This window comes from Eurytemora carolleeae, unplaced genomic scaffold (genome assembly GCF_000591075.1).
Source record: "Eurytemora carolleeae unplaced genomic scaffold, Eaff_2.0 scaffold112, whole genome shotgun sequence".
Taxonomy (NCBI): Eukaryota; Metazoa; Arthropoda; class Copepoda; order Calanoida; family Temoridae; genus Eurytemora; species Eurytemora carolleeae.
In genome coordinates, this window is record NW_019396053.1 from 92,540 (window position 1) to 118,352 (window position 25,813).

Sequence of the window (25,813 nt, forward strand, 5' to 3'; positions counted from 1 at the left end):
TATGTAAGCGCGTCGTTCAAAAATATTACACGACCCAATTCAAGTCTGATTAATTAACATGGCGAAAGTTAAATTGTAAATTTACATTTTCCTGATAAATAAACCATTCTATACATTAAATAATATTAAATTAGGTTAAAGTTAAGATTCCCAGGTATGCAGTTCATCCATAACACATCTAAAATTATTAACTGTTCAAATACCAATAAAAAAAATTAAGATTAAACTGTAAATATCCAGATGGTGAAAAGTAAGCTGTAAATTTGGAAACAAGACTTTTGGACTGCTATTAAGAGAAAAAAAAATTGCGCATGATTTGTTAAGCTCAAATCTTATCTATGGAGAAATTCATGGGGAGGAGGGAGGGGGTTTTTAAAATGGTTGNACTAAGAACTAAGAACTAAGAACTAAGAACTAAGAACTAAGAACTAAGAACTAAGAACTAAGAACTAAGAACTAAGAACTAAGAACTAAGAACTAAGAACTAAGAACTAAGAACTAAGAACTAAGAACTAAGAACTAAGAACTAAGAACTAAGAACTAAGAACTAAGAACTAAGAACTAAGAACTAAGAACTAACAGTTCACAGTTCACAGTTCACAGTTCACAATTCACAAATGATGAATGATGAATGATGAATGATGAATGTTGAATGATGATTGATGAATAAATGACAAATGACAAATGACAAATGACAAATGACAAATGACAAATGACAAATGACAAATGATAAATGATAAATGATAAATGATAAATGATAAATGATAAATGATAAATGATAAATGATAAATAATAAATAGTAAAAAATAAATATCTAATAATAATAACTAGTTAAATATGTTTTTTTAGTTAAATAAAGATAATTCTTTTGTTTTGGAACGCACATAACTTGGAATTTGCTAGGTGGGGGGGGGGGCATTTTTTGGACAAGAAAACCCTAGAAAAGTTCGAAATTAACTTTTAACAAGAACAAATTTTGATTGTCATATGATGTTCTGTGCAGTCTAATTACAACTCCTACCTCATTATCATGCGTTCTTTGGCGTAGGATTTTTAGAACACGATCATCAGCAGCCCCAGATCTTAAAAACAATAAAAAAATATCAAAATATGAAAAATTTTAACATTTGAAAAGTTGCTGATCTAGAGGCTGAAAACGTCATTATGTTTCTTTTACAATAAAATTTATCATAAGAATAATTCTATGTAATAAACGCTTTGGAATAATTGTGTGCGTGTGTGCTTTTTCTTATAGGTTACCTAAAACCAAAAAAAACATAACTTTATTGATAAATTTTCAATCCCCCCCCACCCCCTTGATAACAAATCTATAGCAAATAGGATGCAAAAACTCTCGTAAAGGAACCGTGAGAGTAACTTCAAGCGACCCTACATGTAAATATGACAATGCTCAAATTACAACAGTACTATTGAAACCTTATCTGATCAATTATCCTCATTTTTCTAGGTTTAAAAATGTTTAATTCTGATAAAAACTTTCTGTTTTTCTCCAATAAAAATGCGGCAAGTCAGTTTTTCCAAGAAAATAATCAGTTTACAAAATTATGAACATTGATATCTAATTTATACTTTCATCAAACAAAGCCTTTAAGGATACCATTGTAAATCGACAAAGCCTTTGAGGGTACCATTATAAAACTCATATAGTCATTTATGCATGCAGGTTTACTTGAAATTACGCAAATAGTCTGTTAAAAACACTTGGAAGTATTCCTAGATGAGAATTCATAAATAATAACTGATACATTGCATTGCTGGTATTTTTGACCGCTTAACAAATTTCTGTTCAAATATTAAAAAGTTTTACTTCAGTGGATACCACCTGAAAAGCTAGTACCTGACAGCAGGCAAGACTATAAAGCTAGTATCTGACAGCATGCAAGACTAAACAGCTAGTACCTGACAGCATGCAAGACTAAAAAGCTAGTACCTGACAGCATGCAAGACTAAAAAGCTAGTAAAAGACAGCATGCAAGACTAAAAAGCTAGTACATGACAGCATGCAAGACTAAAAGCTAGGACATGACAGCAAGCAAGACTGAAAAGCTAGTACCTTACAGCATTCAAGGCTAAAAAGCTAGTACCTGACAGCATGCAAGACTAAAAAGCTAGTACCTGACAGCATTCAAGGCTAAAAAGCTAGTACCTGAGGGGGGAAGCACGAATCTTGCTTCCCGAATTTACCAAATAAGAAATGCAAAATGTGGTATGGCAAGATAAATCCAGTGTAAGAAAATTTGTGGTTAAAATAAAAATATCAGACAAGGAAAAAAGAATTTGAGAATTGAATAGTCAAATTTCCTTAGTATTTTATTTCCACCAATATCTTCGATTTCTTTGAGAATACTGGATTCAAGCTCAGACAGGATTCCCTAATAAATATATTGTTTTAAATTTTAAGAACAAAATCTAGAAAGGGGGCAAGAACATTTTTCTATTTTCCATACCCCCCCCCTCCCTCCCTTCGAACAAAATACAAGATTTTCTCCTTCAGTTAAAATTCAGCGATAAAAAGGCACTTAATACAATTTTCTTTATTTCTATGGCTTGAATTGTTAGTTTAACTACCTTAGTGTACTGAAATGAACCTGCTGCTTCTATGAGACCAATACAGAACTTTTTAACCTAAAAAATTAAAATCTGTCAAGAAACAAAAATTTCGGAAACCTACTTCAAAATACTCTTCATCATTTTAAAATTAGGAACAAAACTCATTCTAGCATATTGATAAAAGATAAGATTTTATTGACTGACAGCATGCAAGACTAAAAAGCTAGTACCTGACAGCATTCAAGGCTAAAAAGCTAGTACCTGACAGCATGCAAGTCTAAAAAGCTAGTACCTGACAGCATGCAAGACTGGAAAGCTAAATTTTCCTTCAGTCAAATCTTCAGCAAAGCTTTTATTTGAAGCATAATCATCAGATTTCAGGTTCTCATAATCATCCCTGAAATTGAAAGAAAAGGTTTATTAGATCATGATGACTGCAGTCTTATTTAGTAGATGTCCATTTTAAGAATTTACATCCATAAAATCAAATCAAATTGTTAAAAGACGTCTAAAACCAGAAAAGTCAAATTGATTTTAATTGAAAAAAATTTAGTTTTAACATTAGGATTCTGGCAACCACATCAACCAAATACGTCCGGGTGTGTGCACAAAATTAATGTAGTGCCTTCTTATATTAAAGAACAGTAAAGATTCATAACGGTATCCTTAAAAGCTTTGTCTGATCAAGGATAAATAAGACATGAATGTTTATAAATTTCTCTACAAAAACACTATTCTACTACTGGAAAACATATTGGAATTTTCACAAACAAATACTTGAAAAACGACAATTTCTTCCCCATCAAAGAGCACATAAAGGTTTCAAGGGTACTGTAGTGAATCAAGTATTGCCATCTTCGCATGAAGGGTCACTTGAAATTATAAGCTAAAAAAAGTAAACCTAATCTGGAAGTAAAGACCAAGGAGTTTGACAAAGTTTGAGAAATCATGAGATGAGGTTGCAAACAGCTGCATCAACCTAGAAATTATAATTTTTTATTTAAAGTTACATATTAACCTAGAGGCGCCTGTTCAAGTTAAAGAAGGGTGATTCAACTTGTAACTTAAGAACTACAGCAGTATCTATCTAATATATTGTCAAATCAAATCAAATCAAATCAAATCAAATCAAATCAAATCAAATCAAATCAAATCAAATCAAATCAAATCAAATCAAATCAAATCAAATCAAATCAAATCAAATCAAAATTTCAGGGATTTTCTACCAACAACCGTGTCGAAAACTGAAGTGACTTCTACTAAACCAGCATCATACCAAGGACTTACGGCTTGTGAGATAGATGTTGTGTTGCTAGTTATGGTCCTTTTACTCAAGGAAATTACATTTATTGTCAGACTGTTATTGGTCTTTTTACTCAGGGAAATTACAATTATTGTCAGACTGTTATTGGTCTTTTTACTCAGGGAAATTACAATTATTGTCAGACTGTTATTGGTTTTTTTACTCAGAGAAATTATCATTATTGTCAGACTGTTATTGGTTCTGTACGCAAAAATTTCCAATTGTGGGAAAAACAGTATCATTTAAGTTACTTGAGATAAAAGAGAGGATATAGTCCAGGTACCTTACAGCCAGGTTAAAAAGTCCACCGGTCTTTCTTGTGATCATTATTTTATACTCTTCTTCTGAAGGACAGATAAAGTTATCCCTCCAGTATATCTCCATTCCTAAATACAATTTATTACATTCTCTTTCTTCATTGGGAACCAAAATAATTTGATTACGGAAATAAGATAGGAATGGTTAGCTATGTAAATATTAATTAAAAAATGTTCAAAGATGATCAAATTTAAACTTGGTTTATGTCAATAAAACATACTTCAAGTTGATATGTACCTTGTCCCCTGTGCAATTCAAGCATCTGTTCTGTGAATACCTTAGTGGCTTCAGGATGTCCTACAACATAATTTACGAAATTAAGCAGAATTTATGATAAGCAATTATGTAATTTAAAGAAAATTTAAATATTACCAAGGGTCTGACATTTTTCTAGTCCAATAAACATCACGTAGTTGGCACAGTTGATTGTACTTGCCTAAACAAATATCATATATGAAATTCTTTACAAGTTAACACCATGATAAAAACAACAATAAAATTTATGAAACATTATGATCTACAATCCATACATTGATAACAATTCATACAATTTTCAAGTACACAATTCACAAGGAAAAAAACTTACAATATCTATTGATTGAAAACTACACTACTACTTCTAAAAAAATCTACATGCAGAATCTATAATCTACATTTTAACATAATCCATACAATATCTCACTACACAATCCACTTGCTAAAAACAATCACACAATCTCTTATGCAATACACATAGTGAAAACAATCCATAAAATCTCTTTCCCTACACAATCTACATTTCACATGATAAAACCAATCCAATTATCCATTTTATAACTTACTCAACAAAGCAAATATTGAAAACCATCTGTACAATTTCTTTCACTTCACATTTGACTTTTCACAAACCACAATCCACTTAATTTTCGCGAAATGGAGAAATCGTTTCGCGAAAATTTTTGCATTTTTTCGCATTCCGTGCGTAGAAAATGATGCGAGAATTTTCGGTTATTTTTGAGAAATTTCTAGTTCATTTGTTTTATAAAAATAAATTGCATTTTTGCAATTTTTTCCCGAAAAAGTATGCAAAAATTTAAGTTTTAAATTAAGACATTCCGAAAAATGCTTCTCCGCAGAATTTCTTCTTGAATTTTTGTTAGCTTAAGACTTCCACTTCCTGTACATCCTTGAAATCATCTCTAGATTGTTCGGTAGGTTGACCCATCCATAGTCTCGAAACAAAACCTTTAAGCTTAGTTCTTTTATTTTCAGGCTTAATTTTTCCAGATAAAATCTTAAGGTTACTCTGTTAATTACCTAAAATTTTTGCGAAAGTTTTCGTTTACTGGAAACCCTAGTTACAATACATATGATGGATATATTCTAACCTGACCATAAATGAGGTGAGCTACAGGTAAACCCCGTCTTAGAATACTGCTATCCTCTACAGAATATATACTATCAAAAACTAGATAGGTAACCCACGTTAAACTAAAGTAAATTAAATATAAGATTGAAATTTTATATGTTTTCAATGATAACACTTCTTGTTGAGCAGGTATTAAAAGGACAAAATGTTCCAATTTTTCATCAGACATAAGTCAATTTTGGTTGGCTCTTCGAAATTGGTCAAAAAATAGGTATTGAATCTACTCTCTGTCCTTACTTCTTGTCACTGTTAACTACAACCGTGTAGCCCAGTCTTACTAGGCTATATTAGCAGTCCGCCAGCTTCATTGTGTCCGCACTGGCTTTATAATTTTAAAAATTGGATTATAAAACATAAGACATAAGACATATTTTGGCTGGATTATACGTAGAACTTTTGACAAATATGAATCTGACATATGAAGATAAAGGATTAAACCTCAGTACTCAGTACTCTTAACCAGTAAGAGATAAGGTATTGAGTATAGTTCCGTCAGTTCAAAAGTGTCCACCCCTAATGGTTAATTTTTCACTTGCTATTGTTAATGTGATTTTTAGATAGTATTCCTATATCATCTAAGAGAAGGCTGGCGTTGTGTAACATCTGAACTATTTCACCAATTACTGACAACTTTTCCTCAGGAACCTGGATCATTAAATCAATTCATCAAATATGCTTTAAAAATAATGTTGTATATAAACATATTATGTTATATTTTGTGTATAGATCATGATCCCTTAATGGAAATGTTTCGCCACTGTGTAGAAAATTCTTCAAAGGCGCTAAACATTTTTAATTAAAGTTTTTTTTTGAGGAAAATTATGAATTTTTGGGGAAAAGTATAAAGTAAAGGTGGAGAAACTTATAATGACTTTAAATTTTTAACTCATCAAGAGTCATTTAGAAAGACACTTGACTATTAAAAGCTTCAAATCAGTTTAAAATATATGAAAGCGCTAAGTCTATAAAGTGAAAATTATCAGACAACTTTTCTCTTTTATTATTTCTGTCCAAGTAAATGATTTAATTTTGTTACCTGTAACCATGAGTTAAAGCCAGCCATAAGTTTACCACGAATATTTTTTCCTAAAAAGTAAAAATAACTAATTTTAAGTCCGTAAAGATTGTTTTGCAACTCCCATTGCAAGAAGGACCAGTTTATCATCCCTGTACAACACCTTATTTACCCCCTGAACTTGGTGTTTGTCTCAAGAACAAAGAAGCTTCTAGAAACTTGTATTTTGTAGTTTGTATAGTATCACCGGATTTAAATCTGTACTGCGTCAGCCCGAACATTCAGTATTGTTGAATTTGTCGTAGTTGAATGATCGCTACAAATATTTATTTACTGTGAAGTGTTTCGAGGACCAATGTGGTGAGTTATCATTAGATTTATTATTTGTAATATGTCGATATTTATTCCAATTATCATAGTCTTCTGCTGCAGTTTTTTAATGCATAAGTAAATAGTTGTTTGTTATAAAGAAAATTTGATAAACCTTTGTTTACATAAAACTTTTTTTGTGGCTTATAATTCTTGTTTTTCGGTCTATATATCATTAAATTTGTAGATTGAACTGTGCAATAAAACTTGAAGACTGATCCAGACTTTAGTATGGAGAGATCGACAGACAGAGCAGCTTACGGTCAGATCCGTAGGAACACCACACGGTATACACATACTCAAATCTAGGGCAACTGGGTAGTTGCGAAACAAAGATAATTACGTACAAATAAGTGCGGTAAAATACAAGATGCCTACACAATAGGTACAGATAAGTACAGAATACAGGTAAGTACAGAAAAGGCAAGATGGATTAAATTGCTTGAGAACATGTTGCACATGATAAGTAGTATACCCCCTTACGGGGTACAGCGTATAACTAACCTGGTACAGTTAGCAGATGAGAATAAGTGTACTGTTGTGCACAAGATAAGTACAGTGTACGGTGTTTTAATTGACTTGTACAGTTAGCAGATGGGAATATGGTTCTAAGTGTATAATTGTGCTCATGATAAGTACAGTGTACTGTGTTTTAATTGACCTGGTACAGTTAGCAGATGGGAATACGGTTCTAAGTGTACTATTGTGCACAAGATAAGTACAGTGTACAGTGTTTTAATTGACCTGGTACAGTTGGCAGGTGGGAATAAGGTTCCAAGTGTACTATTGTGCACAAGATAAGTGCAGTGTACGGTGTTTTAATTGACCTGGTACAGTTAGCAGGTGGGAATAAGGTTCTAAGTGTACTGTTGTGCACAAAATAAGTACAGTGTACAGTGTTTTAATTGACCTGGTACAGTTAGCAGATGGGAATAAGGTTCTAAGTGTACTATTGTGCGCAAGATAAGTGCAGTGTACGGTGTTTTAATTGACCTGGTACAGTTAGCAGGTGGGAATAAGGTTCTAAGTGTACTGTTGTGCACAAAATAAGTACAGTGTACAGTGTTTTAATTGACCTGGTACAGTTAGCAGGTGGGAATAAGGTTCTAAGAGTAAAGCATCCTGAGCTCTACTGTTACTTTGGCTGAATGGTAGATCCTAAACAGATTTATTTAATCATTGATTTCCATCTCGAAACAAATTTAGCTTTCATTTAGAGAATTTAGCCATCAACAAAATAAACAAAAACAGTTTATTAAGAAGTTACATAATTGATTACAATATAAATTTAAGTCGCAATTAAAACTTACTTCTTTGGATTTCTGAGATTTGTTAGCTTTGGCTAATTTTACAATGGATGGAATGTCTCCATTAGGTACTGTGTTCGGCATTTTTCTGAAAAAATAAAAATGGCAAATCATAAAATAAAATTACTTAATATTTAAAACGGTGGTAGACGATTATATCAATATAATGAAGACCACCTTTTTATTTAAGTTTTACAAGTCTATTAACAGTTAAAAAGAAGCGTATTTCAGCTACTCTTTTTTTCCATGTTTTGTATAAAAATGCTGTTTAAAAGCGTGATATAAATCAAAATTGAAATCGAAAGTCGTCTTTATTATATTTATATAATCGCCTACCACCGTAGCAATTTTGAAAGTATGTGTTCTAACGCGTTCTTAGAACTTTGTCTGTTAAATTACGCTCAAACACATGATCAATTAATTTGAGGAGTTTCACAAAACATATTAAAATGACTTGGAAAAGACGGCAAACTCCATTGTTTTTTATGTTCTCTTGATATTCTATCTCTTTTCAGTCTAATGAAGCCTCGTCCCAAGGACCATGAATAGTTTGTTTATAGGATTGAAGATGGAAGAACAGAAGAGGACAAATAACCTGAAAATATTTTCAAAATTAGACAAAAATACATTTAATATGTATTTGATTTACTTATTTGAGATTTAACATGACAACTTTACACGACTGTATCTGTAATTTCAAGTTAATCTTCATGTATAGAGTAGGATGTCCAAATCCCAATGGTATCCCGAAAAGTTTCGGCTGATCAAGAGTGAATGAATTATCAATCAATATACCTTTAAAAATATATTATTTCAATGGCAGTTTCTCTATTAGAGTGACTTGCACACTAGTGCTTCGGAGACAATGAAAGAAATTACCAGAATTGAACACTTCAAACGCTAACATCTACTTCAGATAGAGGGTTAAAGGGTACCGTTGTGAATAGGCCATGCCCCTTTTCAAATGATGCAGGGTCAGTCAAGGTACAGCAAAAAATCTCTATATTTTATTTGTAAAATCCCTTTCTTGGTTGAACAAAACTCCCCTAAACTATAGGTTGAGAAGGCTACTCACCAATAGCCCCATTGTATAAGCCTCTCTGTCCAGTTGTAATGTACTTTTTTCATAAAACTAAATATTTCATTGAAAACCTGTAATATTCTAGACCTAAAAATGCTAGATAAATCTTTACTTACCAATAAAAAGCAGAAGACAGCTAGGCAGAGCAGTGCAAATGCCGCAAGATGATTTGGAAATCTACTGGCTAGGCAAACGGTAGAGAATATACCAGAATTCAGGGAAATAGATCTAAAATACATTGATCACACTAACGGACTTTCCTTAGAACATTTTTATTAAATTGTTTTATTTTTTAACAGTTGAACCACCAACTTAACAGACTAAATTAGGTAAGTGCAAGGTATGTACATTGTACACTGTAGTTTCCAGTGTACAATGAAGTATGGGGGAATGTTTTGTATATTTAGATGTGACGTACTTGGACTGCTGAGGAACTAGTTTTAGCGTAACACTAAATCTGTAAGAATATTTCCAAATAATCCTTTCCATTGAAACCAGAAACAATTGTTTTACAGCGTTAAAATCTTCATACCAATGGCTACAAAAAGTACTGTGGATTAGAAAGGTCAACCTAAATGGTTCCATATCAACCCGTTTAAAAGATAGATGCCTAGTTTAATTACTTTGTTTAAGTTTCCAGAATTATATCCCTTTACATGAAGTTTAACTTTAGTAATTTGTCTCTGTTAAAACGATTGGTCTGCAACTACAACGATGACTTACTTTGAGACGACCGGCCCTGTGATCCCGTAGTTCTGGGTCAGGGTGTGAACCACCAATCCAACCAGAGACATCGTGTGAATTGTATCAGTACTAAAAACTATCACGATTAAAAAATATGTATTTTAAATATTTTTTTTCTGATAACCAATTAGACTTTTCTTAGTGTTTAAGGACTTTGTGGTAAATTCATATAATGCTATACATCCTTTTTTTTTGGTATAAATCCACTTTCATAACGCATAAGATATCACAAAGTTCTTTGCGCGACGAACAGAGATTATGAATACAAATCTTAAATATTGTAAAAAATCCTAAGGCCTAAAGGCAGTCCCCATACCTCAACTGTTTAGGGTACACAGGGGCGCATACAGGGGGGGGTTATGGATAAGTGAAATCTTTGGTTTCGAGGGGGAACCCCATCGGGGTTTAGCGCCCCCTTTCCACCTGAGGAAATTCCTACATATACGACTATATAAATGTACAGTTTATATTGTTATAGTGTAAAGTTTGTTAATTGCAATGTATAGGCCAGGGCCAGGTAGGAAAACCAGATGACCCTAGCTAGCTGAAAGGTCTCCTTCTTTGGTACGAAATAAGAAAGCATCTAATTTATTTGAACCTGTGTCCGAATTTAATGAATTTAAGCCGCGTCTTAAATCCCCCCAAAACCGGTTTCAGTTAAGCGCCGGATTAAATCTTGAGAAATTTAATACAATTTTAAGTGGAACCAACCATATTTGAGCCGCCGCTTAAATTTAAACCGCGGCTCAAATTCTTTAAATTCGGCCTCGGGTTACCTGATGGTGTCGGTCAGTTTGAACAATACTGGAGACAGAGCAAATCCAATTGTGACGAAGAAGAAAGTCGTCTTTACTCCATTAAGGATTTTAGACAAGGAGAAGTTCCTAATAGTTATTCATTGTGAGGTTTATATTAGACTAATCAAAAACATCAGTTTTGAATAAAAATTTAGTAAAAATTATTTTCTGAGGGGTTACCTGAGATGGTATAAATATCCCGCGGTAATAACAAGAAATAGAGACAGCAGAAGCTGTTCACTACTCACAATATCTTCACTAGAAATAAACAATAAATCACAAAGATATTTCAATTTAGAAAAAGAATAAAATGCATGAAAAAGAGTAAGAAAATTTTCCATCCACTCAAATAACCAACATTCTGTTTTAGCCTCTCAGGAAACTAAACACATGCCACAGACTCAAATTTTCTAATCCCTGATGATGTATTTCAAACTTTGACTATTTGATCTTATGGCCTACTGCAGCAGGGTGCAAAGATACAAGAATTAGAAAATCGTAACAAGTGTTTAATTCATTTCAAATCTTTATCGTATGAAAAAAAAAACAATTATTTTAATACAATGATAGAAAGGAATGTTTTTTTTTGAGGGAGTTTTATGTTTAGTTAAAAAAATATTGTGTAAGTTTAAATACAGGGGAATAAAGTTCCAACACGTGATTTGGCCCAAACATGACGCTGTCAGGTTTCGGCCAACTGTGCAAAGTAATCTTTTTTAACGGTTAAATTTTTGTTTAGGTCGAGAAGAAAAGACCAGTTTGCATAGTTTATTCAAGAATAGTTAAGACTACATTTTTATAACAAAACTTTAAATATTAAACCCCTACAAATCAAGAAACGTCAATTTCTGATGATTTTGATTTTAATCATTTTAAAACATTTGACATTTCTAAAGCAAATTCAAAGTTTGGACACAAAACACGTTTTGTAACTTGTCGCAATTTTGAGACATTTCACTTAGCACGGTTTGGAATTTTCTTCCCCTGAAATGTGAATTAAAGAAACAAAAAAAGTGATAAATCCACCTAAGATATATGTATAGAGCCCAAAACGTGATAAGAAGACTGAATTCACGCCCGACAACAGCAGCTCCCTTAAATCATTTAGAAAATATATTTAACATTTTTTTAAAATATTTAATTTCTTCACCTTAAAACATTCTCGTTTAGAATAAATTCGAAGATTTTTATTTCTTTCGATGGCAGCAAGGAAGCTTTCCTCCGGTGTATAGTTATCAGGAAATCCATTTTTCTCGAAGAGAACCTTTTTCCACGTGGTAGATGTGTCCGCCATCTCGAAATATTTCCCCGCGAAATTAAAAAAGTTCGGAAACAAATCACCAAGTGAGTTTGTGGTATAAGCCGAGTTTGTATATCACTTCAAAGTTTGGGTTTTCTAAGATCTGCTGATCATTGAAAAATAAGTTCAGATAACATTTCTTCTTAAGCAAGAAGTTATATTCATTACTCTTTACAATTTGAGAATTTTTTTGGCCGGCTCTTCCTCTTCTTCTTCGTCCTCTAGCTCCTCTAGATCCTCAATGACCTCGGATGACCCTGACTCCTGGATCAGATGGGTCAACTTTTCATTTGTTTCTTTCTGTATTTTTCTCAGTTTGTCAGCTAAACCAAATATATTAACAACAAGTATTAAATATGTTTCTTGAATATGAAATAAAGGGACTGTTACGACGTAACTTCAAGGGACCCACCATAAAAAAAGAAAAAGAGTATACAAAGGTACCCTTAGACCTCTATCTGAGTTTTCTTAAAAGCGTTAGAATTTGCTAGTTGAAAAGAGCTTTGTTTGGAACAAATTATACAGAACCTCTCCCCCCCCCGTAAAAAAGAAAAAATTGTAAATTAATTGGTTCCTAAGGCTTGAAGGTGAATTTGGTTTGGTTCAACAGATTCTGCTAAAGAATACAATTCCTCTCCATTCTTCACTATTTTTCCAACAAGAAGAGACATTCTGAAATAGTAGAAAAAACAATTGAGGTAAAATGCTAATTAGAACATTAAAAAAATGTAAATTTTTGGTAATTTTTCATTTTTAAATATATCTTCATACAAGTATGAGTATGAGAATGAAATCTGTAAGAAGCCCCATGTTGAGCAACCCAGTAAAATTAATTAAGCTATTTTTATCAACATGTAACATAAAATAGTCTTTCTTTAAACCAGGGTGTGCCAATAGATAACTTGCAATAATAAAATCATAGCTCATCTTTGTATGTAAACTAGCTGCCATAAAGCGTACTGGCACAGGCACTTAACTTCTTCTGCTTTAAATGTACTGCAAAACTTTATGCGTTAAAACTGACTCTTCTCCATGACTGAAATTATGCTGTGCTCAATAACAGTTTGTGCCAATCTAGCACCATTCCGTACTGCTAAACTGTACGCCGTATCATCATTTATATTCCGCCTGCACAATATAACAACAGGTTTGGTTTGGCATCTTTTAACTTCAGGTTTCAGTCCTATTTCTTGCTAAAAAATATTCTCATTACAGTTGAGATTTGTGTTTTGAGAGCAAGAAGTCTTTTTAAGTAGGCTTTGGTTGTTTTTTTGCCTTTTGGATTCGGATCCATGGTTCTGCATATTTTTTTAGATCCGGATCCAGGAAGTCAAAATGTTGCGGATCCAACGGATCCGGATCCTAGGCACTTGTTTTTTATGCTACCAAACAAATTAAGGAATTTCACATTATCTATTTAAAAAAAGTCAACAATCCCTTTGAAAATAATTATGTTGTTGTATCCCTTGTAATATCTGCATTATGTGCCAAAAGCTCATTAACAACATGAGGATGGTTCTTCATCGCTGCAAACATTAAGGGTGTACATCCATTCTCATCCTAGAATAAAAAGAGGCTTCACGAAAAAATGAAAGTCTATTATCAGAGTCACATACGTAGACACTAGACACTAGACAGTCCCTTCAACAGAATTCACTTTTTATCTTTTCTTTTTTTTGGACATTTTCTCATCTCTCAATAAATTTACTCTCTATATCTAATGAATCTAACCTGTGTAGCAACAAATCTAACCTCTGCATCAACATCTAACCTCTGTATCAATAAATCTAACCTCTGTGTTAATAAATCTAACCTCTGTATCAATAAAACTAACCTGTGCATCAATAAATCTAACCTCTGTATCAACATCTAACCTCTGTATCAATAAATCTAACCTCTGTATCAACAAATGCTCCATGTTTAAGTATAAGTGTGATAAGTTCAATACAACCACAGCTAGCAGCTAGATGCAGGGCTGTTTCTTCTTCCAAACCTCTAAAAAACAAATAGGTAAAATTCTACCTTTGAAATTATAAAAGAGATTGTTTATCTATTTAAAAATAAATGAAAGTTTAAATCAGTTTGGACCTATGGAACATCTTTAAGCAATAAGTTAGACTTGTTCCTAAATTCTGATAGTAGGAGTAAAATGCAATTGGTAAACGAGATTTCATCTCTAAGTATAATCCAGATCCCATTTTCTTTCCGCTAAAGAGGAGTTTTAAGAATAGTTCATGGCATCTTGAATAAAAAGTACAAAAAGTACAAAATATCCATGAAGAAGTAATGGTTGAGTAGGATGGGGGGATGGGGTAACGCGTCGGATCAATATCAGTAATAACTACATTGTTAAACCTCACCTACAGTTTATGCTAGCTCCACGATTAAGTAGAAGTTGAACTGTTGGAGTTTGACCGTAAGCTGCTGCCCACATCAACATGGTAAACCCATGCACATCCGGTAGATTGATATCCCCTCCTGTCTCTCTAAAATAATCCTTATTTTTTTTAAGGTACTGCAGATGCAAACGGTTCCCTCTAAACATTTATTTGATCAATAATTAGGAAGATTTCATTACTTAAAGAGTGTCTAATAATTATTTTTTTTCCATTGTTTCTGCATCAGAAATTCGCAAGTTACTCTTGTAGAGAAACCACGATTAAAATAATGTAATTTTAGCTAGTAAAAACAAACATTTCTCATGCATCAGACAAAGCTTACCTGGACCAACAATCTATATCGTTATTATCCAGGTCTCCATGACCAGCCTGCTGTAGTTTTACCCTACCTGAGCCAGCAATCTATGTCATTAATATCCAGGTCTCCTTGACCAGCCCGCTGTAGATAAATCCTACCTGAGCCAGCAATCAAAATCATTATTTTCCAGGTCTCCTTGACCGGCCTGTTGTAGTTTTACCCTACCTGAGCCAGCAATCTATATCATTATTATCCAGGTCTCCTTGACCGGCCTGCTGTACTTTCACCCTACCTGAGCCAACAATCTATATCATTATTATCCAGGTCTCCTTGACCGGCCTGCTGTAGTTTTACCCTACCTGAGCCAGCAATCTATATCATTATTATCCAGGTCTCCTTGACCGGCCTGCTGTACTTTAACCCTACCTGAGCCAACAATCTATATCATTATTATCCAGGTCTCCTTGCCCGGCCTGCTGTACTTTCACCCTACCTGAGCCAACAATCTATATCATTATTATCCAGGTCTCCTTGACCAGCCAGCTGTAGTTTTACCCTACCTGAGCCAACAATCTATATAATTAATATCCAGGTCTCCTTGACCGGCCTGCTGTAGTTTTACCCTACCTGAGCCAGCAATCTATATCATTATTATCCAGGTCTCCTTGACCAGCCCGCTGGTAAACATCAACAGACCGTACACTACTGTACAATACATCATTAAACATTAGTTTATTATTCATTAAATGGAAGGTTTGCGACATTTTAGTAATCTTCTATCACTGCTCTATGTAAAGAAAAGTTGGAATATGTACAAGACTTTAATCTCAACAGATAACCAAATTTTTCGCCATAGTTTCTCAAATGAGGGTTTACAGGTTTCACCGAAAATGTTTAATGGGTATAAATGTTTTTTTTTTGTTAAAGGTTTCTAAGATACAAGAGTCAAGGTTTCTATAGTGTCTCATTCACCTGAAGGCACATAGAATAGGCACAGAAATAGTTTTTGATTAATTCCAAAATGTAATGTTTTTTTTTTGTCAAAATAAAAAAATATTCAACCTTATGTTTTGTGTTGGTACATTTCCTCTTTGAAGATTTGTCAATATTGTTGTAGCACGTGCACCAGGGCCTAAATAAATATTAAATACCACTTGAGGCTCAGTAGGAGACCAGTTTAATGTTCCTTAGCCATTTGTAAATTGATATTTATAAGTAAATTGTAAATAATTAAATGTACATGTAGACGTAAACGGGGTTTAAAAATATTCAATTATGGATGATTTGTAAATTGTATTTAATTCATTGTAGACGTATGAATATTTTTATGCCATGTAAATTGTAAATTGTAAATTGTAAATTGTAAATTGTAAATTGTAAATCGAAATGTATTAATATTTTAATATTGACTAAAACAATTTGTAAATCAGTATGCAAATTATAAAGACTAAACTAATTTGAATGGCAAATTGTAAATGCATATGTGTAAAATTTTATTTTAATCTCTCTACGTCAGACATACATTTAATATTCCTAACTTTTGCTTTCAAAATTAAAATTTAACTCGACCGCTTCTGAAAAAGCTTTTAAAGAAATAAAAAAATTCAAAACGCTCACCTACATCAGGGGCACTAGGCCAAAAACTGGACATTTTTATCTAGAAATATATTTAACCCTGTTTATTATAATATACTCGCAAACATAGCAAACAAACAACCTTATCGAATTTAAAAATATTTTTCTAAAAAATCCCTTTTTTTATTATTCAGTTTCATATTCAAACTTTTCAAGAGAATGCTTATTTTATACCAAATATTTTGGTATAAAATCAAATTCTGAAAAAAAGTCTTTTTAGAAGAAAAAATTATAGAACTTAAGTTTCAGAGTCTTGAGTTAAATAAATACAGTATTAAGCATTTTTAGGTAAATACAATATAAAAAATATATGACAATTATTGACTAAATGATAAATACAGCCTATTGTGGCACCAACTGGTGTAATTAGGATTATATTACATTACAACAATAACCAAACACCAAACTGTATGTACATAAAGCCCAATAAATGATGGACCCTTTTGTATAGATTTTGGCGGATAGCAATAAGACGAGAAATAAGATAACGACTAACTATATTTTAATCTAAGTTTACAAAGTAGAAAATATATATCATGACGTGGCTTCTGGAAAACTCCCTCTATTCTTCTACTTGCCGCGAAAGGTTCTTCTTAGGAAAGACGACTTTCATAGCCGCCACAAGATAAAGAATGTTTGATTATCAAAATAATTTAGTTAGTTCCATGCACGAAACCTCCTTCAGTAATGACGGAACATAATGTTTTTTTATTGTTTTTTTAGGTCTCTTGAATAAACAAGCAAGAATTAGCTAGTCACAATAAAAAAAACTTTTTGTCCTGTAGAATTACAAATAAAGAAAATTTCTGCAAATTCACAAAATCTTTGAGAAAACTGAGCTCAGCTGAAAACTTTAGAATGGTGGATACCGAGATCAATGCTTGATCTCCTCTTTTTCTAAATCAACAAGCATTATTTAAACTAAAGATTGAGAAAAAGAAGAGATCAGGCATTAATCCCGATATCCACCATTCAAAAGTTCCCAAGTCAGTTTCCTGAAACAAAATGTAACTTATTTGAATTTAAAATAAAACTAATAAAGATAATACAAATATTTTGTCCCGTATAGTATCACAATGTAAAAATATTTCCGCAAATCTACGAAAGGAATTGAGTCTTCGCCACAAACGATTTTAAAATTCCTATTTATCTTTGCAACCGTGGATATTTCGAACTATGAATTCTATCAGATCAAATAATTTAAGTTAAAAATATTGAATGTGTACACCATCAGGTTGCAAAGATATATGAATTAAAGAATCTGAATTAGGTTTAAAGACTCTTAGAGTCTCCAACTCTGATTCTTAAATGTGGGAAAGAAATTCTCTTTGAATTGAATAATATAGATAAACTTAAATTTTAACAGGAAACATTTCTTTGAAAAATAAAAATTAACACGCGTCAACAACAAGAAACAAACTCTTAAACTTTAACATCAAGTAACTAGATAAATATTACTACAAACAATAAAAACCTTAATTGAAAGCATTGAGTATAAAAAATAAGTACGTCATCACAGCAAACAAATTTTAAACAAATTTCGAAATACGGTCTGGGCCAAAAATTCCATGTAAAAAAAAGGAGCAGAAAGATATATTTTTATCATCAGGTTAAATATTGGTTTTATTGGACTCTATTTGAAGGTTGTCTGTATAATTATTAAGCTCAATGTTTATTGTAAAGCATAGTATATCTAGATCTATGGTACAACACTTTAAATAGCATATGAAGTCTATGTTTTATAGTATAACTCAGTATATAGTTTATCTAGAAAATATATGTTCTCTGGTATAACTCAGTATATAGTTTATCTAGAAAATCTATATGCTATGATATAACTCACTAAATAGTTTATCTAGAATGTCTATGTTTTATAGTATAACTCAGTATATAGTTAATCTAGAAAATCTATATTCTATGATATAACTCACTAAATAGTTTATCTAGAATGTCTATGTTCTATTGTGTAACTCAGTATATAGTTTATCTAGAAAATATATGTTCTATTGTATAACTCAGTATATAGTTTATCTAGAAAGTCTATGTTCTATGATATAACTCAGTATATAGTTTATCTAGAAAATAAATGTTCTCTGGTATAACTCAGTATATAGTTTATCTAGAAAGTCTATGTTCTATGATATAACTCAGTATATAGTTTATCTAGAAAATAAATGTTCTCTGGTATAACTCAGTATATAGTTCATCTAGAAAATAAATGTTCTCTGGTATAACTCAGTATATAGTTTATCTAGAATATCTATGTTCTATGGTATAATTAAGTAAATAGTTTATCTAGAAAATATATGTTCTCTGGTATAACTCAGTATATAGTTTATCTAGAAAGTCTATGTTCTATGGTATAACTCAGTATATAGTTTATCTATGACTAGATAATCTATGAAGAGTCCAGTATCCTTGAGGGTGTTGGTTTCTTCTTCTATCTGCTGAAGAACCCACCGAACTAACTCACCAAACCCAGAGAATCCTAAGGACAAATAGTTAAGATAATTCCAATTAGGATTTCATGATTCCATTTTTTTATTTTGTAATCGACAACTCTTCATCTTACTCACTCATTTTACTTCGGTCTACTGCAGTCCTCCTTAATGGTTGACAGAAGGTGACAATTTCAACTGACTTTCTATTCAAAAGAATGCTTTCCGATTCACAATAGTACCCTTCGGTAAACCTTGATCTAAGAAATATTTATAAAAATATCCTCGTTTATTTTTCTACTGAAAATTTACCATTTTCAATTGTGGGGTTTCATGCAGCAATAGTAAACAAAGAAAATTTAACACTTTATTAAATAGAATAAAATCTTTCTGAGTGTTGCTAAGCGTTTGGATACCGTCCGTTCTGAATCGGAAATTCAACTCTAAAAATGTAGAGTCGATTGAAGTTATGCCTATAGTTACTTGTTTCTCTACCTTTGTTAGATTTATAGGATTTGAGTTTTTCCAGTTGGGTTTTCATCTCTGGCAAACGAAGGGTTGCAGCCTTAAACACATTTTTATCATTTACAAAAGTTTTTTTTTGTCTAATTAAGTTGATTAAAGGAACTAATTACTAGCTTTTCAAATCCGGCCTATTCCTTTATCTTTGCAGCCCGGTGTTGCAAACCTTTGATATCTAAACTATAGATTCTGTCAGATCAAAAAGTCAAAATTAGGGTTTAGATAAATTATTAGTTTGTTGCAAGTTATTAAATCCTTTAGATAAAGAAGAATTTATACCAGGGTAAAAAGGTGTTTCAACATTTACTTCCTTTCTTGTGAGATTAAAAAACAGTTTTTATCTGATTTGCTAAATATTTACCATATCTTACCTTTAAATTTTCCAGTTCTGTCAGCTGGATGGTCTTTTCCAGCAAACCACTTCGGTCAGACGTCATCAATGATCTTGACAAGTAAATTTTTAGAAAAAAATAAAAAAAATGAATTTCTACTTGATAAATTTTTCAAAGTTTCCAATTCCTTTCTATCCTACCTAATATAGACAGCTAAAGATCTGGCTAAAAACTTTCCTCTCAAAGAAATAACAGATTGTGATCCTAAAATAATAAGTTTGTAAATATTTGTTTTACCAAATATATATTAATAAAGTTTTTTTTATCAGTGCATTTGTTTATTTTAAGGGAAAAATAAAAAAAAATTGTGAAAAGTTTTTTTTCTGAATTAAATTTTTTTTTTGTAATTTGAAAAAAATCTCACCCAGTCCAATTGCACCCAAGATATTCTGACTCCAGCCTGGAGAGGTATCAGAGATTGAGATCAGAATCTCATAAAACTGACCTAGAGAATTAATTGCCCAAGCTGAATCCTTGGAGAGCTCAACTTGACGATACAGCAGCTGTGCAAGCTTCTTGTAAAGTATTGGTAGCTTGAATTCAAGGCCAGGCACTGATACACTCTGTAGCAGACGTATGTATTCCAATAATGATGATGCTAGAACCTGTTCCTCTTGACTGTTTAAACATTCTCCATGCTTCAGGTCAATAAAAGCATAAATAACTAGACCGTTACCAAGCTGTACAGACTGATCAAGAACCTCCTTGATTTTGATCCCGCTAGGCCATATTATTAATTGCTTAGCATGTCCCCAAGACGCAGTAGAGTTTTCTTCTTTAAAGTAGGTCTCCAGGGTTGATTCAAGCAAGGAACTGGCAAGCCTAGCGTCTTTCACCATAGTACCAGCTAAACTAAGTAATGCAGGAACTAGAGATGAAGATGGTGAAGTCTGGGTCAACCATGACTGAGTTACAACCAGAGCAGAACCAGGCAAAACAGAACTACTAGTTGTATTGAATATGCTCAAGTAATCCTTGACTATTATCCCTGAGCTGGTGGAAGAACCAATTTTGTTCATCTGCTCAAGAAGATTTCTTAGTGTTGTATGAAGTGCAGGCTGATTTACACTCAAAAAATTCTTCTGCTTATTACAAACAGAAGATAAAAGCTTAGCACAGCACTTAATCCACATAACCTGTTTTTTCTCAGAATTGGAGTTTTGGTGTTCAGAGCTGAACTCTGCCGCTGCTAAAAACAGGCGAATTATAGCAGCATCCAGGGGGCTTCTGTCCTTATGCTTTACTATGCATCTACAATCTACGCTCATGACATACCACTGAACAAGAGATTCAAAGTGGGCAAACTCAACCAACTCCCATGGCCAAGATTCTGACTGAGTAACTATGCTGAGTAATCGCCCACCTTGTCTTACAGAGGGCTCACTGCTAAGCTTAATCATAAGACAGAAAACAGAGGGAACTGCTCTTTTGACATATTCAAGCTCATTCATTTTCTGTACCAACAAAAATTGCCAATTTATTTGTACAAATATGGTGCCCAGAAATGCATGAGATTGAGGAAGAAACATGCTGATAATCTTCATCATAGCATCAATATCCCTCACAGTTGGACTGAAGGTTGACCAGTCTAGTGAGGCTAGGGCTGGATGAACTACACCAAAAATATGATCCTTTGTCCCAGCAGAAGCATAATAGCTACTATACATACTAAGCAGCTTGCTTAAAAGGTCTTTCTTTCCTTCAAATTCTATAATGACGATCAAGGATTGGGAAAGGGAATCAAACATCATCTTTGCTAAAGATGAATCTCCTGGAATCCAAGGCATCAGTGACTCTCCTTCATCACTTAGTTGTTGGATCCAGTTAGCTGTGGTTACCTTACTTGATGGGTTGATTGGACTTAGCCATGGATCATATAGGGTTATCATGTTTCTCCACAAGTAGTCTGTGGCTTCTGTTGTTAATACTCCTTTATTCTTTGATATTTCAGCATGAATCATTTGTAGAGAGAGCATAGTGAACAGATAACAGAGAGGTTTAAGATAAGTTCTGTACTTAGGATATAATCCATAAAGTCCAAATTTTAAGCGGTCTTTCTCAAAATGAGATGCTACTTCAGAGATAACTGACAGCACTATGAGATACTCACAACTATTTTCCTTAGCAAAACTGTGAAGAACTTCTTGAACTATTTCTGTGTCAGTCTTAGAATCAATCTGTGATTTAGAGTTTACAACTACCCTGAGTATGTCATATACAATTTCTGGATCTATCTGGTTCAGCCCACAAAGATTCAACACTGTTTTAAGAATTGTTATGTACTTTGCTGGAAAGTTGTATTTCAGTATTTGTGACATATGTTTTCTATGAAGACCATGTATCATCAGTCTGCTCTCCTCTGGTTGATTTCCAGTTATCTCAAAATTTCTAAAAATTAACCCCAGGAGCATTAAAACATCAGCTTCTTTGGGAACTAAACTTAGCCACTCCACAATATCTAACTTTGACAAAAGTACAAAAGATATAGATCCATCTCCATCTGGTAGCTGAGTGATCTTAGTGTAAACAGTAAGTAGGTCTGAGCTATTGGGGGAAAAATGTGGGGTCAATATGGATGACAAATGTGGGGATGCTTGTAACAAATCCAGAATCATCTCTGCTCTACATTCTCCTTGTGAAGCAACAATTGTTGCAAGATTGTCTAGACATTCAGATACAAAATGCCGCAAAGGAGGAACACTTAACCAATTTTCTGATGTTGATCTCGCTAAATGACAAAACAAATTTGATGCTAAAGTCAAATGAATTGATCTGACACCCTTACCAAGATCCTTTTCAAATGCTTTCAGAATCTTTGTGATTATGTTATTCAAGACTGTAGCAGCAATAACATATTTTGGAGGAATTGCAGCCAAGAGTTTATGCTCCACCTCTGCATGATTTTTTCTGTTTGCTTCTAATTTTACAGCTATACCCTCCTGCTTCTTTGCTTCAGTAAAGATAAGGTTAACTATGGCAGGCCCAGAGCAAGCAATATGCTCCTTGCCAACAGTTCTGCCTGAACATGCAGCGGGAACATAAACAGAAACCTCCTCATTTTTCCACAAATTTTCAATAATCTCTAGATAGCTGCAGTTAAATGACCCATACCCTGATATATTCATGCAGTGATTATCTGAGAAGTCATTCAGAGTCTGCAGAGGTCCCATCAGAGCTTGTGACAAGGCATCATTAGATGTTGGTTCAGAAAACCTTGGAATTGGATTAGCCAATCTTCTTAGCAGAGGAGCTGGAAGCCTTGATTCATTGAAATTTAATCTTTGAATAATTCTTTCTTTAGGTGTCCTGGATGCAAGCAAATTATGAGGAACATTCTTTTTTTCCATCAGTTGTCTAAAATGCAGCAAATTCCACTCTTTGACAGATTCTGAACAGATTTTTTCTGTAATTTTTCTATCAAAGTATTCCATCCAAATAGTTGAATCTCCACTCATTAACTTGACTAGTTTAGCAGGGTCATACACTGGTGTTAAAGCAGGGATATACAGAGATGAGTCCATAATCTTTGTTTCATCAATCCATATGTAAAATGTTCTGAACAGTTTGCATATTTCATCACAAATAACCTGATCCTTCTTTTCTGATGAATTTAATTGCTTCTCAAAGTGTTTGATAAAAGACTTCAGACTTGATTTAATCTTACCCAGGTACATTGAGTTTATCATACCCGAGAAAAAATTGGTTCCCACTCCTGCAGCATTTTGTCCTTCAATGAGTTCAGCAGGCCTTGAAAGATAAAGTCCAAAAAATCGTTGCCAAAACACAAACAGAAGAGGATGTTCAGGAGGGGTATCAATTGCTTGCTGAGCCCAGCGATAGATAATAAGCTGATTGCTTTTAGGAGGGTTAACTTCTGTAGACTTTCCGGAATCTTTCAATGAATCCTCTAAGGTTTTTCCCTTAGCCAATTCTGACACAAGTGCTCTCCACAGTCCACTTTTATGCATGTAATTTTCTTCTGCTTGAAATATAAAATATGATAACCAAGAAAATTGAGAATTTCCTGAAGCAATGAGTGTTTGTCCATGGTTTCCAAAACTTGAAATAAACGAAAAAAGACTTCCTGAGTTAGTCTTTTTGTTGTTTTCCAAGTGCATTTTTTCAAACAGTTCCAACACTGTCAAATGGCACTCATTGTGACCAAATGCATAGGCACAAACAATATCCAGCAGGTACATCACACAATTATTTGAGTTCCAGTTTGGAACTCCAATAAATAGCTTGAGCAGAAGGTCCAAAATATCTTTTCTAGAGAATACTCGTATTGTGTCAATAATAGAAACCATCTTGTGGACCATATTTCCTAACTCTTTTGTGACAGGTCCAGGAAAAGTTCCTGTTATCATTGTTTTGGCTATAGAAAGATAGGTTTGATCTGCATGGACTAATCTTGAAATTATGTAAGTTAGATCAGAACTCTCCAATGCATTCACATCCACCAAAAGTATAGGAATAATGTAAAGAATTAACTCCATAACATGGTCCAGTCTTCCATAATCAAGGATAACCTTGATAAATCCTAGACCTCTCTCCAAAATCTCAGGAAGAGAATGTCCAACTTGTGTTAGTATAAGTACTCCATAGCAAGCCATTGGCTGCTTTCCTACTGCTGCATTAACCACTGTTTCAATCTGAGGGCTCAAATCAAAGTCTAGAAGGTCAGAAAATATTTCAGGATTTCCAGACAACAAGGCATCATATTCCCTAAGAGATCTGTCCATCATGTGCAGTCTTAATCTAGACAGAAGCTCCCAGCACCATTTGGTAAACTGTTGTTCTTGTGAACCACAAGGGGATAAAGTTGCCATTGCAAGATTGTTTATGGTATTGACTGACGAGTTAACAATACCCTGACTATCTGATCTTTCAGTAAACTTAGTATGCACTTCAATAATGGTTATTGCAGTGGTGATGTGATGTTGAATTGGGAGATGGCCAAATTCCCAATTGAATTGAGATAACACAATTCGTGCAGTTGCATTTTCATAACCAGAAATAGGAGATTGTAACCAGTTGAATAAGACTGATAAATCCTCTGAAACTGGTTGCATAAGGTTCCAAGGCAGCTCCTGCACTAAATAGCTACTAAGTTTTCCAATATCAAAAATCTTTAACTTTAAAACTTGAACCATGTATGAGAGCAAAAAGGGATGCTTAGAACAAACACTTGACAACAAATCTCTACAGTTTCTGCAGTTTGCCTCTCTTGTTGTTTCAGATACAAATCCAATGTAGAACAAGTCCATTACAACCCTCTTAATAAACACCTCTTCTTGTCTTTTCCTAGACACTCCCATATTAGCAAAGGCTGAAAGTAAGAAGAAAAGTTCAGTTTCCTCTGCCTCTGCACACTTCTCTTCAAATTGAATCTGAAGATCTGGACTTGACATCACTTCAACCCAGTCCGTTATCTCAGAGCCAAAGTCATTATGGCTTTCTTCTTGATAGTCTAGGTGGAGAACATAAAAGATCCTCCACAACATGTCTGAAGAAATTGTCCCATATGGAATATCAGCCAAATATTGCCAGATGCCAAGCTTCAGGGAAGAAAAAATGCACTTTGTAGCCCGTAAGAAAAAACAATCATACTCAAGCTGCAGTCTTTGATACATGGATGGATGTAAATTGCTTGTTTTGGCTGATTTGAAGTTTTCCCAATGATCAGATACAAAGTGTACTGTCTGGCGGATCAGTCTACCCAAGCGCTTTGCAAACTGACGGTACTTAGGAGTATTAAATGTCTTCAATCCTTCTTTTAGCAGATAGACAAACTGTGTAGCAAAAGCAAACAGCTTCAGCATAGACTGCTCAGTTGATCTTGTTATATCATAGTAATCCTTTCCATCCCTTTCTTCTATTCTCAACACATACCTTATAATACATACAATTTAACCG

The 25,813-nt window shown here is 33.3% G+C and overlaps 3 protein-coding genes across 3 annotated transcripts in view; all 3 read right to left on the bottom strand.

The window, feature by feature from the left end:
- Positions 1-109: 109 nt before the first annotated feature.
- LOC111705842 (geranylgeranyl pyrophosphate synthase) lies at positions 110-8,920 on the bottom strand. Its single transcript, XM_023478526.1, has 15 exons — positions 8,628-8,920; positions 8,295-8,417; positions 8,061-8,142; positions 6,637-6,686; positions 6,167-6,245; positions 5,560-5,615; positions 4,565-4,628; positions 4,430-4,489; positions 4,158-4,260; positions 3,473-3,550; positions 2,864-2,968; positions 2,802-2,817; positions 2,590-2,646; positions 2,323-2,393; positions 110-178 (listed from the first exon to the last, which is right to left on the bottom strand). Exons 2-15 carry the CDS (start codon positions 8,403-8,405, stop codon positions 142-144), a joined length of 969 nt encoding a protein of 322 aa, XP_023334294.1. The 5' UTR covers positions 8,406-8,417; positions 8,628-8,920; the 3' UTR covers positions 110-141.
- Positions 8,803-25,813, bottom strand: part of LOC111705849 (ectopic P granules protein 5 homolog) — a 24,515-nt gene continuing 7,504 nt past the window's right edge. Inside the window, exons 11-28 of the mRNA XM_023478540.1 lie at positions 20,262-25,789; positions 20,038-20,101; positions 19,877-19,949; positions 19,479-19,548; positions 18,895-19,033; positions 15,538-15,615; positions 14,574-14,699; positions 14,088-14,208; positions 13,702-13,773; positions 13,238-13,406; positions 12,389-12,536; positions 12,064-12,286; positions 11,940-12,007; positions 11,094-11,171; positions 10,893-11,000; positions 10,096-10,185; positions 9,444-9,600; positions 8,803-8,886 (exon numbers count right to left, since the gene is read on the bottom strand). Of these exons, the coding sequence (XP_023334308.1) occupies positions 8,803-8,886; positions 9,444-9,600; positions 10,096-10,185; positions 10,893-11,000; positions 11,094-11,171; positions 11,940-12,007; positions 12,064-12,286; positions 12,389-12,536; positions 13,238-13,406; positions 13,702-13,773; positions 14,088-14,208; positions 14,574-14,699; positions 15,538-15,615; positions 18,895-19,033; positions 19,479-19,548; positions 19,877-19,949; positions 20,038-20,101; positions 20,262-25,789 (7,396 nt within the window). The remainder of the gene's footprint in view (positions 8,887-9,443; positions 9,601-10,095; positions 10,186-10,892; positions 11,001-11,093; positions 11,172-11,939; positions 12,008-12,063; positions 12,287-12,388; positions 12,537-13,237; positions 13,407-13,701; positions 13,774-14,087; positions 14,209-14,573; positions 14,700-15,537; positions 15,616-18,894; positions 19,034-19,478; positions 19,549-19,876; positions 19,950-20,037; positions 20,102-20,261; positions 25,790-25,813) is intronic.
- LOC111705739 (DNA-binding protein RFXANK-like) lies at positions 12,788-16,736 on the bottom strand. Its single transcript, XM_023478388.1, has 8 exons — positions 16,528-16,736; positions 15,973-16,042; positions 15,538-15,615; positions 14,574-14,699; positions 14,109-14,208; positions 13,679-13,773; positions 13,190-13,341; positions 12,788-12,885 (listed from the first exon to the last, which is right to left on the bottom strand). Exons 1-7 carry the CDS (start codon positions 16,559-16,561, stop codon positions 13,227-13,229), a joined length of 618 nt encoding a protein of 205 aa, XP_023334156.1. The 5' UTR covers positions 16,562-16,736; the 3' UTR covers positions 12,788-12,885; positions 13,190-13,226.

What these genes read in the sequence shown, in the direction of transcription:
- LOC111705842 (XM_023478526.1), bottom strand. Translation starts at nt 8,405, where the DNA reads ATGATTTGCCATTTTTATTTTTTCAGAAAAATGCCGAACACAGTACCT. An exon ending in CTCACCTCATTTATGGTCAG is followed by an intron (nt 4,629 to 5,559) that starts GTTAGAATATAT and finishes ATATTTGTTTAG; the next exon opens with GCAAGTACAATCAACTGTGC. An exon ending in AGAAAAATGTCAGACCCTTG is followed by an intron (nt 4,490 to 4,564) that starts GTAATATTTAAA and finishes ATTATGTTGTAG; the next exon opens with GACATCCTGAAGCCACTAAG.
- LOC111705739 (XM_023478388.1), bottom strand. Translation starts at nt 16,561, where the DNA reads ATGTCCAGTTTTTGGCCTAGTGCCCCTGATGTAG. An exon ending in GCCTAGTGCCCCTGATGTAG is followed by an intron (nt 16,043 to 16,527) that starts GTGAGCGTTTTG and finishes ATATTTATTTAG; the next exon opens with GCCCTGGTGCACGTGCTACA. An exon ending in GGAGCTAGCATAAACTGTAG is followed by an intron (nt 14,209 to 14,573) that starts GTGAGGTTTAAC and finishes TTTGTTTTTTAG; the next exon opens with AGGTTTGGAAGAAGAAACAG.